The following is a 10887-nucleotide window of genomic DNA, read 5'->3' as shown; positions in this document are numbered from 1 at the left end:
CGCGCACTCTCATTCATGGAATAATTTTCTAGCAGAACTAACCTACAAATTAAACGATTATAAACAATATTCTTGAAGTACTTCCTATTAATAGTTGCATTGGTAATATTTTCGCTCTCTCACACGGATTATTATCCTGATAAATTTATCTCTCTCCGTTGCATTGTGGCATGTTTCAGCATGTATCTACAGAGATGAGCAGAGATGAGTTGGGAAATTACTCACGGGCAGGGTCGCGCGATCGCATCCTGTGCTGCCCTCTGATTTCGTACGTTAGCTTTCACAGTTTTTTGCCCCCAAAGGCGGCGCAACGAATTTCTGGTAGGGGCTCGCGCACTCGCGATGGCTGTTCCATCTACCAGTCGCCGTTGGCGGCTCACGTATTCGTGATAGTAATACCATGCGGCAGTTGACGGTGGTGGCTTACCTACGCTTACCGACACTGCCCGCTTTTGATGATAAGGGAAGAACACTCGTGGCGCCCTCTTTGACTTTACTCTTCACTTACCTTGTTTATTTTATCTGCAAATAGGGGGCAAAAAACGGTGGAAGCTAACGTACGAAACCAGAGGGCAGCACAGGATGCGATCGCGCGACCCTACCAGTAAGCAATCTCCCAACTCATCTCTGGCGTGCAGCTTGCGTCACGGAATTCCGTCCTTTTCCCCGCGGCATGTTGTGACGTTCGCGCGATTCGCTCGTGGAGAGTCGGCCCCGCCAAAGCAAACGTTGACGAGTCTACGCTCGCACGAACCAAAAGTCGGCCGGACGCTTTCCCTTTCGCTCGCCCAGGAACTTCCTCGTAACTCTGCAACTAGTGAACGAGGTCCGGTGAAATCGTATCGGTTCCTTGCCAATAAGTGATTGGACCTGTTATGAAGGTGAGGCTGGTGGTCCTTGATCCTCTTGATCAGGTAGTCCTTGTGACTCAGGTATACTCGATTATACTGTCCTTGACAAAACATTTCCTCTCCGGTAAGTTTTTAGTGGCCCGTAATTTTTCCTCGATGATACGCTCGCCTTTTTTGTTATGAATATGTAGATACGTGTCTCTAACATTTATGTACTAAGCTTCTCGGAATGGTCTACGGTGATGAGTGATATCCAGAGAGACGTTTTTGGTTATTTTGGTTGAATTTTATATTCCTTTTGGTTGATTCGACTGGCATTCAAAAAGAGTTAATGCAAATCTTGTTCGTATTCATCCGGTATGAACGCTGCATGGAGCGATTGGAAATAGAAAAGATCTCTCGTTACGTCAATGAGAATTTTTTCAGTATAAAATGACCCAAAGATAAGATATGTCGATGTCAGGGTTATGTTTGTCTTGCTTCCCATCTAAGGTTAGCGATTGGAATTGCATTTTCTTTAGGATTTTGCAAGTGGTGCTATAATGGTATGTTAAATGGCGTAATTAAGAGCCGGCTACAAATTGCTCTTGATTTGAGCTTATCTTCTGTTTATTGTATACATGCCATAAAGTGTTAAGGAATAAATGATAATAAAATAAAAGGAACGCGTGGAAATTGGATTTTTACAGAAAGACATGGAGAAGAATCAAGGAAATCCCAGTAGTAGTAACGAGCCGTCTGCTCCACCTTTATTAGCTCCTCCGTCTTATGAAGAAGCTATCGCTCAATTTTGTAGCTCGGGAACTCAAAATGTGCCAACTCCAGCGCCTTGTAAGTAGAGAGTTACTGCATTTATTATTAAATTAATGTCCGTATATCTATGGGAGGTACGATAAAAATATTGCAAAATAATTTTCAGATCCAGTTCAGGCACCGATAACGAGGCCACCGGATGGAAGACAAAAAGATACCAATCGGTTCCCACAACCTCCGTACAATCCCCCGCAAACATTTACCGCTCCCTCCGAAGTACGAGTCGTTCACCATCACGTGTCTTACATTCTGGGATCAAACCCTGTAAAAATGACCTGTCCAACGTGTCACATGGACATAAAGACTACAACCGTTTCAGACCATCAACCTAGTGCACACATTTGCTGTATCGTTCTCTGCTTACTTGGGTAAGTCTTATTTCACATATTCCCAAAACTGGAACAACAAGTACGATAATTTGTTCTCGATATTCTTCACGCTACATTCTTATCGAAGTCCTGACTACTTTTTCATAAGTCGGGTATATCTCCTATCATCGTCTCTGGATAAACTAATTGCCCTTATCGGCAAAACAACTGAAGGAAAACCATTTGCATGATACGAAATCTATATCCGATGATTCAATTAGTCAAGTGTGAAGTTACGTCAGTTCTTGCCATATCTTTCGCGAAACATATTATTATTCAGCACTCTACCGTGAGGCGCATTACTCACTGTTGCGGCCCCGTTACCTGTAAAATTAGAGTAGACTGATAACACGATTACACAGCGTGTACATTTGCATATGTAAAGACCGAGATCCCGCCGTTTGTCGAATACAAACTGGGATTGCCAAGGCTAGCGTCAACTTCCCTGGTTTATTGAAGCGTCGTGTTACAGAAATTACCGTATCCTTTATCTTCCCTCTAGATGAAGTGACTTCTTCAGGTGAATACGTAACGAACTGCCGTGCCTTTTTATAACGCTCCAGAACCTCTGCACCGACTTCGGGGCACGCATACGTGCTCTACATACCTGACGAACGAAAATATACGAACTTTCTGGTGCATCGCGGAAAATATTCAAGTACCGGTTCTCCAATTGTGCTCTCTTTATATAGCTAGTAAATAACTTACGTACCATCTCCTTTACCGCGGAGAGGCCACCTAGAACGTTCCTCGGTTTTGTTTTGTATTCCAACAGTGATCCGCCGTTTTTGGACGTACTTCTTCCTTGCTCGTTGCCTCCGCACTTTTACCTCGCTGTTTACCTCCTCCCATGTACGCTCTTTGCAACGTGAGCACAATTCCGATAGCGCAATTGCGCGCCTGCGAACGCGTACGTCTGCAATTATGTATAGCACGGCATACATGCGCGTACAGCGGACGCCGTTGCGTCGTTTTCGGTCATATTTTCAAAATGGATCATATTTTATTCCGAGATGTTTTTCTTTGCTCGACCTTGTAAAGATCTTATGGGATATCCTCGCGGATGGAGAGGCACATTTCGAATTACGGGCAAGAAAAGTAATTGCGGTAATCGGAGTTCACCTAGGGTATCGGTATGGTTTAGTTCCCTCCCTTTATGGGAAGGTAAAGCAGTGCATTAGCGATAGCAGAGACTTCCTTTCACGATCCAGTAGTCGGGCTCGGGTGTAGTCATTGAATCGTGTGATTTGGGTTTAGATCCCCTAGTACCTGGTACCTCCTTTCATCTTCCTCCAATGTCGCCTCGTTATGCTAGATGTAAAAAGAGGAGAGATAATCCGGGATTAACGACTTCCCGCCCGCCTCGGTATTTACCGTTTACTCGTCACGTTTAGGTGCTATCATGTTTGCTTTTGTGTTTCAGATGTTGTCTTTGCTCATGCCTGCCGTATTGTATGAGTGCCTTCTTGAGTGTTCATCACTTCTGTCCGAATTGCAAAACGTACATCGGCACCTGGAAAGGTTGAACGTTTTAGTCCCCTTACGCTTCAGGCATACGTATTCGGACATGCCGAGTTTGTTACTTAGCACGACGGAGTCCCGAACGTTTAACAATAGCGACACTCGCTTTTTTTCAATTTTTTTTTTTTTCCTTTCTTCCACGTACTTTTAGACAGTACGTGGAATGAAATAGCGTACGTCAAAGCGTTCACCGATGCGCGGTTTGAAATTCTAAAATTAGGCGTCTCCGTTTCGACGAATCTCTGATTAGGCTAAGAAGTACATCTTAGGCAGCTACGTAGTTAGTTATAGATAAGGCGAAGTGATATCAAAGATATGACGTTTAGTTTTGTGTTGTACACGAACTTAACAGTGTTTATGATGGAGGAGTGAGCGAAATAGAAAGTAAACGTGGTGAATGTTTCCTTTTTGGCCGAGCCTTCCTTCGGAGACGGGTGGATTGTTCATTTTGGAACCTAGGGAGTTTATCTAGAAAGGACTGTGATCACCCGAGATACTATTTTTCCCCATTCTCGAAACTTTGACTGTCTCGGCCATTTTTTTTCTTTTTTCTTTTCTTTTTTTTACTAACTACCGTTGTTAAGGTCTTTCCGCTCCTCGAGTTATTACGAGCCCCCTGTTTAGTTTATCGAGGTGGTATGTAAAGTACTATAGGGAATTTTGTATCGGTATTTACAACCTTTTGTAACGACGTTTTACAACCTTTTGATGGATGAACATTTTTCATGGATTAGAGTAAGTAGATGTATATTGAGCTCTGTGGGAGAGGAACGTATGTGCCGCGTTGACTGTTTTCTGTCCAAGTAAATTTCCGTCGCGTTAAGATCATCTCTCAAACTGAGCTACTGTTATTCCCAGAATATGAGAAAAAAAAAGTAATTATATTCTTTCCTCGATGTGCCAAGGGAGATGATCGCAAATTATTTAGCAGTAGTTAGTCCGACAGAAAGAGTTAGTGTATGTACACCCTCGCGAATTATATTATTACCGAGGTTTTGTAATTTTCGGATTTTTTTAGTTTTTTTTTTTACCATACGTACTTGGATTAGCTATTCGTACTTTATCTGTGTATACAGATACTTGTATATGTACAGCTACATGTGCACACGACGTATTGTATGATTCAAGAATTATAGAAGTACATTTTAACGTTTATATAAGGATATGGTCCTGAAAGTACACTCAAACGTTCGTGTCCTCAGCGCACCGATGAAAATAAAATTGCAGAGCTGTTAATATTAAACTAATAATTATTGACATCAACTCTGCGTTCTTCCTATCCGTGAATTTAGTAATACTCTGTAAATTAATCATCCCAAGTCTATATATGTATATAGGAATTAATCCTGTTTAAGGAAGAACGCATAACGATGCAGACCAATAAAGCGAAGCTACCGTATTAATATTAACGCGCATTGCCGATATGCGAAAGGCGTTTTTTAGCGAACAACTATTTTGGCAGAATTTACACGAGGAATTCGAGGAAGTTGCGATTACTTCTTCTAACTGGATTTTATTTTCTGCGGTTGTGATTGGTCGTTGATTATGCGGTTACTGCACAACCTTAAATCTCTTTGGAACCGAAGTACGTTTTAACGAACAATTAAGGTATCGATGTTGTACTAACTCGAATGTTATACGCATGTAATATTATTTTGGGGATGCCTTTTGACGATAGGGAAGGAAATAGGGAAAAAAACACGATGCGTGGTCGCGAAAGATTTAATCGTTGTTGAATTAAGTCAGCGTGAGACTGTCCGACGCTTTAATTACGTCGCGTTTTGAGCGGCTAATTAAAATGTACGCTGGATATTACGAGTACAATAAAGTACGATCTTAATTATATTCGACGAGGGGAGGAAGTCCTAGGAGAAATTAAATCCTTGTACAGTGACGTGCTTGTATCGTGGACATGTGCCAAGTCCTGTCATCGGTGTACCTTAAGTGTGCACTTTCATTAAGAAATTTATTTAATTACGTATCGTTTGTAGAACGCTTTGCGGTGTACTTTAGCATTGCGAGGATGGCGAAGAGGGAGTAATACTCGGTGGGATAGACATCAGCTTCCTTTTATTTCATGATCCGACCGAACGGCGGAGAGAGGGCCGAACGACCGACATGGGCTCAATAAGAAGTACAGTGTCGATAATTACCGAGTCGTTTATATAATAGTAATCGTTTAAGAGTATAGAATCGATGAAAAAATCGAGAAGTATAGCGCAGCGAAAATTTCGTAGTCTAACGGCGGGTAATATATTAAATATTAAACAGGTCAGACCTCTAAGTAGTCCGGCGCAGTGGCTACATTGTCTTGTCGAACAAATCCTGTTTCGGCGGCAGGAACTGCTGTTGAGCAACCGACGACAGTTCCATGTCGATGGGCTTCGTGTCGTCGTACAAGGCCGGGGCCTCGCACAAGATCGTAATGGTACCGACGATGGAAGAAATCGAGAAGATATAGAGGAAGAGGCGGTCCAGAACCATCGCGACGAAGCCCCAGTCCTGGTCTTCCTGGAAACGCGAAAAGACCTCATTTACATATACGTGAGTTCCAGCAAAGAGAACAATTTTATCCTGAATGGGAAAGATCACGAGGGTCGAGACAAATTTTTTTTGCCGGCATCTGGGAAGCAGCCTTGAAAAGAATCGCTGCTAGTCGTTCCTCGACCTCGATCGTCGATTACAGGAAACGTGGAATATCCGTTCGTCCTTACCGCATTGAACTCATCCTGCCTCTGTATGTGGTGCTGGATGAACATCACATTGTGGAGCGCCTTCTCCAGCTCGAAGGGATACTTCTTCCTGGGCGTGACGTCGCTCAAGGATTCATCCAAACCGGACATGACGGTAGGAAGACCATTGTAACCACCCATGCCAGCCCCGTACCCACCGACCAGGAACCTATTGTGAGCAGTGGTCGTGTGCAGTCCGTTGCAACCTGATAGAAATAGATCGTCACCGTACGACCCTGAAGAGCGTGGAAGGAAAAAAGATGAGATGATTCGTGAGCACGAGTGAACCGGGCCGAGGTGATGGGCGTATATCAAGGAATGAGTCGACCTCACCTTCGATTCGCTGGCGACGGATCGAGTCGGGTGAAGAGACCATGGACGCGGATTGAGCAGCTGCTGCGACAGCGGCATTGAACTTGTCCTTTTTCCCTCCGGATCTGCCGGATCTGCGTCCTTGGATTTTGTGCGCGGCGAGGTCGTTCAGGAGATCGTCGGGCACCCTCATCAGCAGGAGCTTCGGCAGTCGCCTTATGAAGATCTTCCTGACCCAGGGTGCCATTTTGTGCGTGCTCGGCTTCCGGTAGTGGACATTAAGGATGAATATCGTTATCACCACCGACAGACCCACCAGGATCATCGTGAACAGCAGGTATTTCCCGAGTAGGGGCAATGCCAGGGAGGTCGAGGGGATGATCTCCGAGATCAGGAGGAAGAACATTGTCTGAGAGAGGAGGATGTTGATGCAGAGGGCGATCTTCTCGCCCGAGTCGGCCGGCAGGTAAAACGCCAGCACCGACAGGTACGAGATGCTGACGCAGGGCACGATCAGGTTGACCGTGTAGAAGAGCGTCTTGCGGCGCAGGGTGATGTTGAAGAAGATGTCAGGGTACGGCTCGTGGCAACAGGGGTAGTACTTCTCGTGCCGCTCTGCTGGCACCCCCAGAATGTCCCATTCGACACTTGGGTAGTACTCCCGCAGGTCGATACCCACTTCTACATTGTTGTCCCCTACGTTCTGGTTGATGTGTTTCAGGTCGATCTATGGTAGTCGAAGATAGGAGCATCAGTTGCGATTATTAACGGACGGAGGGTTAAAGCGGTCGGCTAGGTTTGCAGGGGCACCTGAAAGCCGTCGTAGGTCCAGGAGCCAAATTTCATGAAGCAAGTCTGCTGGTCGAAAGGGAAGTACCTAACGTCGATCTCGCAGGATGACTTGAATATGGCTGGCGGGGTCCACACTACCTTTCCTGTGTGGTGCAGGATGGCTTTCGTCATCGTCGTCACTCCGTACTCCCCATCGGCACTGAAACGACGATTCGTTTTGCCCACTCTGGAGGAAATACCGATTGAAGTACTCACTTATTGTACAGAACAATGTCCGGTAGCCAGATATGTTCGCTTGGCACGTAAAGTTCAGTCACGCCGCCATACTCTGATGGATCCCATTGGAACTTGTGATCCTGCCATTCCTGAAAGAGACCCATAAATTCAATTAACTACCTCAATTCCAGCACCATCAGAGATTCTATAGAGATCTTCCGTTCTTCGCTTACATGCTCGAGCCACACGTTGGTCGTCAGGATTTGGTCCTTCAGGTTCTGGAATGCAGGACAACGATCTCGATTAGAATGATGAACATTGCGGAAAGACGAAGAGGTAGGAAGTTATCTAGGTTCTTCCATTAGGTAATGAAGAAGTAATCGTTAATCTCGAGGGATCCCTCACCAGGTCTATGAGCTGCGAAAGACGAAGGCCCAATTTGACGACGACGGTGTTCGTGTTGTTGGATACCGGTCGGATGAGTCGATTGTAGTTCGACAGGAGATCATCGTACAGTCTTTTGGCGTCAGGATTGCCTAGGCAGACTCCTGCTGCGAGAATCGGGAAGAACAAGTGTTGCAACATCTCACCCAGTTGCCTGGTACACTAGCCACGTGGTATCCTCGAGGAACATCCTGCGAACGATTAAACCCCTTCAGACCGATTTCAAAGTCAAAGGGGCGATAAGGTGCTCATCATGCCTAGGTGCAGGGAGATATCGGGGGAACCGACGATCAATGGACCCGAATAGCTCGGTCAATATGGGCCAATCGAAAGTTCCCCTGACAATGACGGGTCCAAACGAGCCTCGCGACCGATGCTCATTTTCTGTTACTCCCTGATCGTAACCCGACGTGACGTTTCGAACTACGAGCGGTAGGATCGATCCGCTCGTGCGTGGCTGCGCGATCAAATTGACCGAACGAGAAACTAAGTGCACGATCGTTAACCCCGTTGCAGTCGAACGAGGAGCACTTTGGGATCGATCGGCGAACGATTATCCGGGGAGTCAATGCTCATTCAGTTATCGCGCTAGCTAGCGTCACTGCATTATTCCCTAAGGGCACTCTTATTCCCGAAGAAGCATTCCGGGATCCGGGCGCCAACCTATTATACCGTCAAACGAAACGGAACGGGTGGTTCAATTCCCCATAAACAATTTAAACGATAAATTCCACCCACAGTCCTCGTTTTCCACGCGAAACTACCGGGGGTGGTTTTGAAGCATCGCCTCGACTACCGAAACTGTAAGCATCTATTAAACCCGTCCTCGTTACGTTTCGCGTGGCATCCTCCCCGTATAATCGCGAACCTGTTGCTCCTGACCTCTCCCTTGGTTCCCGGATAGGGAGGCACTTAAAAGAAGCGAAACTAGAACCAGGTGACCGAAGTACCCGTGGGAAAAGTTAATCGGAGGTCGCTTCGATTTCCCATTTTCTTCCCCTCTGTCCGTTTCATCCGGACGTAGGGAGTCCCTTTCACGGGGAGAGATCCGCCTCGCGTCCGGGGACACCGAGTAACTGATGACCGCTTTCAGGGTTCACTCCAGGAGGGCGAGAAGTGGCGCGGGTCGAGGAAGGTCAGCCCGCTCCGGCTCGGCGAAGGTTACGGGAATCGAGCCGATAAGACGAAGCCCTACTCACAGCGGGGAGCGCACGTACTCGTAATCTCGTCAGAGAGGAGGTCGAGGTCCGCCTTCGTCGCGCTACGGTCCCCGGCGGCGGCTGGCATAGCCGGGCCGCTTCCACTGGTCAGTAGTCAGGGCTCGTGCAGGTCCGGCGCGGAGGAGGGGCGCGACCTTACCGACCGAGGCAGCGGCGCCGCGGGGAGCGCGAGATCCCCTCGCAGGGCTCGCTCGGGGTGCCGGAGAGTCGGCCGGAGGGTCGACCGGAGAGCATCACCGCGGAGGGCTAAGCCCATCGGCGGCGCATCGGCGGCGGGTCTCGCGAACGACCCGGCCCGAGACGAGGAGGGAAGAGCGAGGGACCGACAAGGAGGTGCGTAAGGTCGGTGGACCACTGCCCGGCGGATGATGCCACGCACCGAGCCACCGCCGAAGGATCAATAGCGACTGCGCGTGCGCCAGAGCGGTTCGACACGACGAGCTGCGCGGGACCGATCACGCCGCCACCCCGGGCACCCCGGGGGCGGTTCCACCCGCCCTCGCGCGCTCTCCATCGGCCTCTCCATCGGCTTCTCCATCGGGCCCTCCATCGGCTCTCCATCGGCCTCTCCACGGCGAGCCCTTGCGAAGGGGCGCCGTCGGGCCTGGCAAAATATTATTGGGAGCCGGGATCGATCCGGATTGCGGCCGCTAATGCGCCCGTTTAAAGGGAAATCCCGCCCCAGGAGGCGACCCCCCGGCTGGATGGGTCCAAGGGACCGATCACTACTCCTTGTATTTATATTCATATGCGAGAAGCGTATCGATACCGGGGTGTCGCGAGGGGCGATCGCTCGACATTGATTGGGCGCCGGAGATAATATCTCGGGTATCGATGCGTGGAGGTCCTCGCGTGTTCGCCCTCGACCTCGGCCATCGGGGGGCCGCGGTTTCGGCAGGCTCGCCCGAATGAATACTAATGAAAGGCAGCTGCGCGAGACGGGAGGTTAGGCGGGAGGGAAATACGGAACGAGATGGCCACTCGCCGCAGCTGGCGCGCTTCGGAACCACTCGATAGATTTACTGGACCGGCTCGGGATGAAACATTCATGTTCCGCCTTTGAGGCGCGATTCTCTCGTTTTCCGAAACCGGAGATCGACTCCGGCGATTTCCTCGCGGCGTCGAGTAATCTGATTGTTGGCATTTTTACAGGCCCGGCGATTCCGGGGATGCTCTCACAGTGGAGGCCAGAAAATGGCGATCGAGGGACCCTGGCGAACTCGGGCTGCCTCCGCGGGATTCCTCCGGAAATTCTCGACTACGGCACGGCGAATCTCCCTGCGGCGGATGCGGAATTTCGCCCCCGTGAGGAAAATTTCAAGTACCGAGGAGAATTTTACGGCGGCCAGCTCCGGTCCGATATTTCCATATGATAAATATGCATCGTGCGGGCTCGGGGGATACGGATGGAAGTACATAGCGGGTAAAAGCAGACGCGCGACGGCCCCGTCGCCGCTGCGGAATTGCCCCGCCTCCCCGGATTCGCGGCGGTTCCGCGCGATGAGGGACCGGAAGGTGTCCACGATACCACGACCTCGCGAAGCGGCTCCTAGCGTTGCACCTGCGCGCGGATGCCGCAACTGCGGCAAGCACGGCGCCGCGACGGCGGGCACTTCCG

The 10887-nt window shown here is 48.8% G+C and overlaps 2 protein-coding genes across 5 annotated transcripts; one reads left to right on the top strand and one right to left on the bottom strand.

Annotated features, from left to right (window-relative positions):
- The first annotated feature begins 648 nt into the window (after positions 1–648).
- On the top strand, positions 649–5398 carry LOC105702103 (lipopolysaccharide-induced tumor necrosis factor-alpha factor homolog). 3 transcript variants are annotated; one of them, XM_012429404.2, is made up of 4 exons: positions 649–975; positions 1541–1682; positions 1771–2032; positions 3456–5398. In XM_012429404.2, the coding sequence occupies exons 2-4, from the start codon at positions 1547–1549 to the stop codon at positions 3556–3558; spliced, it is 501 nt and encodes a 166-aa protein (XP_012284827.1). In that variant the 5' UTR covers positions 649–975; positions 1541–1546; the 3' UTR covers positions 3559–5398. The 3 variants fall into 3 exon arrangements, with proteins under 3 accessions (XP_012284827.1, XP_012284825.1, XP_012284826.1); XM_012429402.2 differs by having other exon boundaries at positions 650–881; XM_012429403.2 differs by lacking the exon at positions 649–975 and adding an exon at positions 982–1396.
- Positions 5399–5671: 273 nt separating this feature from the next.
- LOC105702101 (acetylcholine receptor subunit alpha-L1) lies at positions 5672–9321 on the bottom strand. 2 transcript variants are annotated; one of them, XM_023432843.1, is made up of 8 exons: positions 9267–9321; positions 8011–8240; positions 7839–7883; positions 7645–7754; positions 7408–7588; positions 6619–7324; positions 6268–6491; positions 5672–6064 (listed from the first exon to the last, which is right to left on the bottom strand). In XM_023432843.1, the coding sequence occupies exons 2-8, from the start codon at positions 8188–8190 to the stop codon at positions 5855–5857; spliced, it is 1656 nt and encodes a 551-aa protein (XP_023288611.1). In that variant the 5' UTR covers positions 8191–8240; positions 9267–9321; the 3' UTR covers positions 5672–5854. The 2 variants fall into 2 exon arrangements, with proteins under 2 accessions (XP_023288611.1, XP_012284824.1); XM_012429401.1 differs by having other exon boundaries at positions 9249–9311.
- Between the last annotated feature and the right edge of the window lie 1566 nt (positions 9322–10887).

This window comes from Orussus abietinus, unplaced genomic scaffold (genome assembly GCF_000612105.2).
Source record: "Orussus abietinus isolate OABI.00-Male unplaced genomic scaffold, Oabi_2.0 scaffold22, whole genome shotgun sequence".
Classification (NCBI taxonomy): Eukaryota; Metazoa; Arthropoda; class Insecta; order Hymenoptera; family Orussidae; genus Orussus; species Orussus abietinus.
Note: the sequence above shows the minus strand (reverse complement) of the source record. Positions and strands in the feature narration are given on the sequence as shown.

Bases quoted from the DNA above. Each gene is read 5' to 3' on its own strand.
- LOC105702103 (XM_012429402.2), top strand. The intron at 1,683-1,770 runs GTAAGTAGAGAG...AATAATTTTCAG, and splicing joins TGTGCCAACTCCAGCGCCTT to ATCCAGTTCAGGCACCGATA. The intron at 2,033-3,455 runs GTAAGTCTTATT...TTTGTGTTTCAG, and splicing joins ATCGTTCTCTGCTTACTTGG to ATGTTGTCTTTGCTCATGCC.
- LOC105702101 (XM_023432843.1), bottom strand. From the start codon at position 8,190: ATGTTGCAACACTTGTTCTTCCCGATTCTCGCAGCAGGAGTCTGCCTA. The intron at 7,755-7,838 runs GTAAGCGAAGAA...GGTCTCTTTCAG, and splicing joins CCAACGTGTGGCTCGAGCAT to GAATGGCAGGATCACAAGTT. The intron at 7,589-7,644 runs GTGAGTACTTCA...TCGTCGTTTCAG, and splicing joins GACATTGTTCTGTACAATAA to TGCCGATGGGGAGTACGGAG.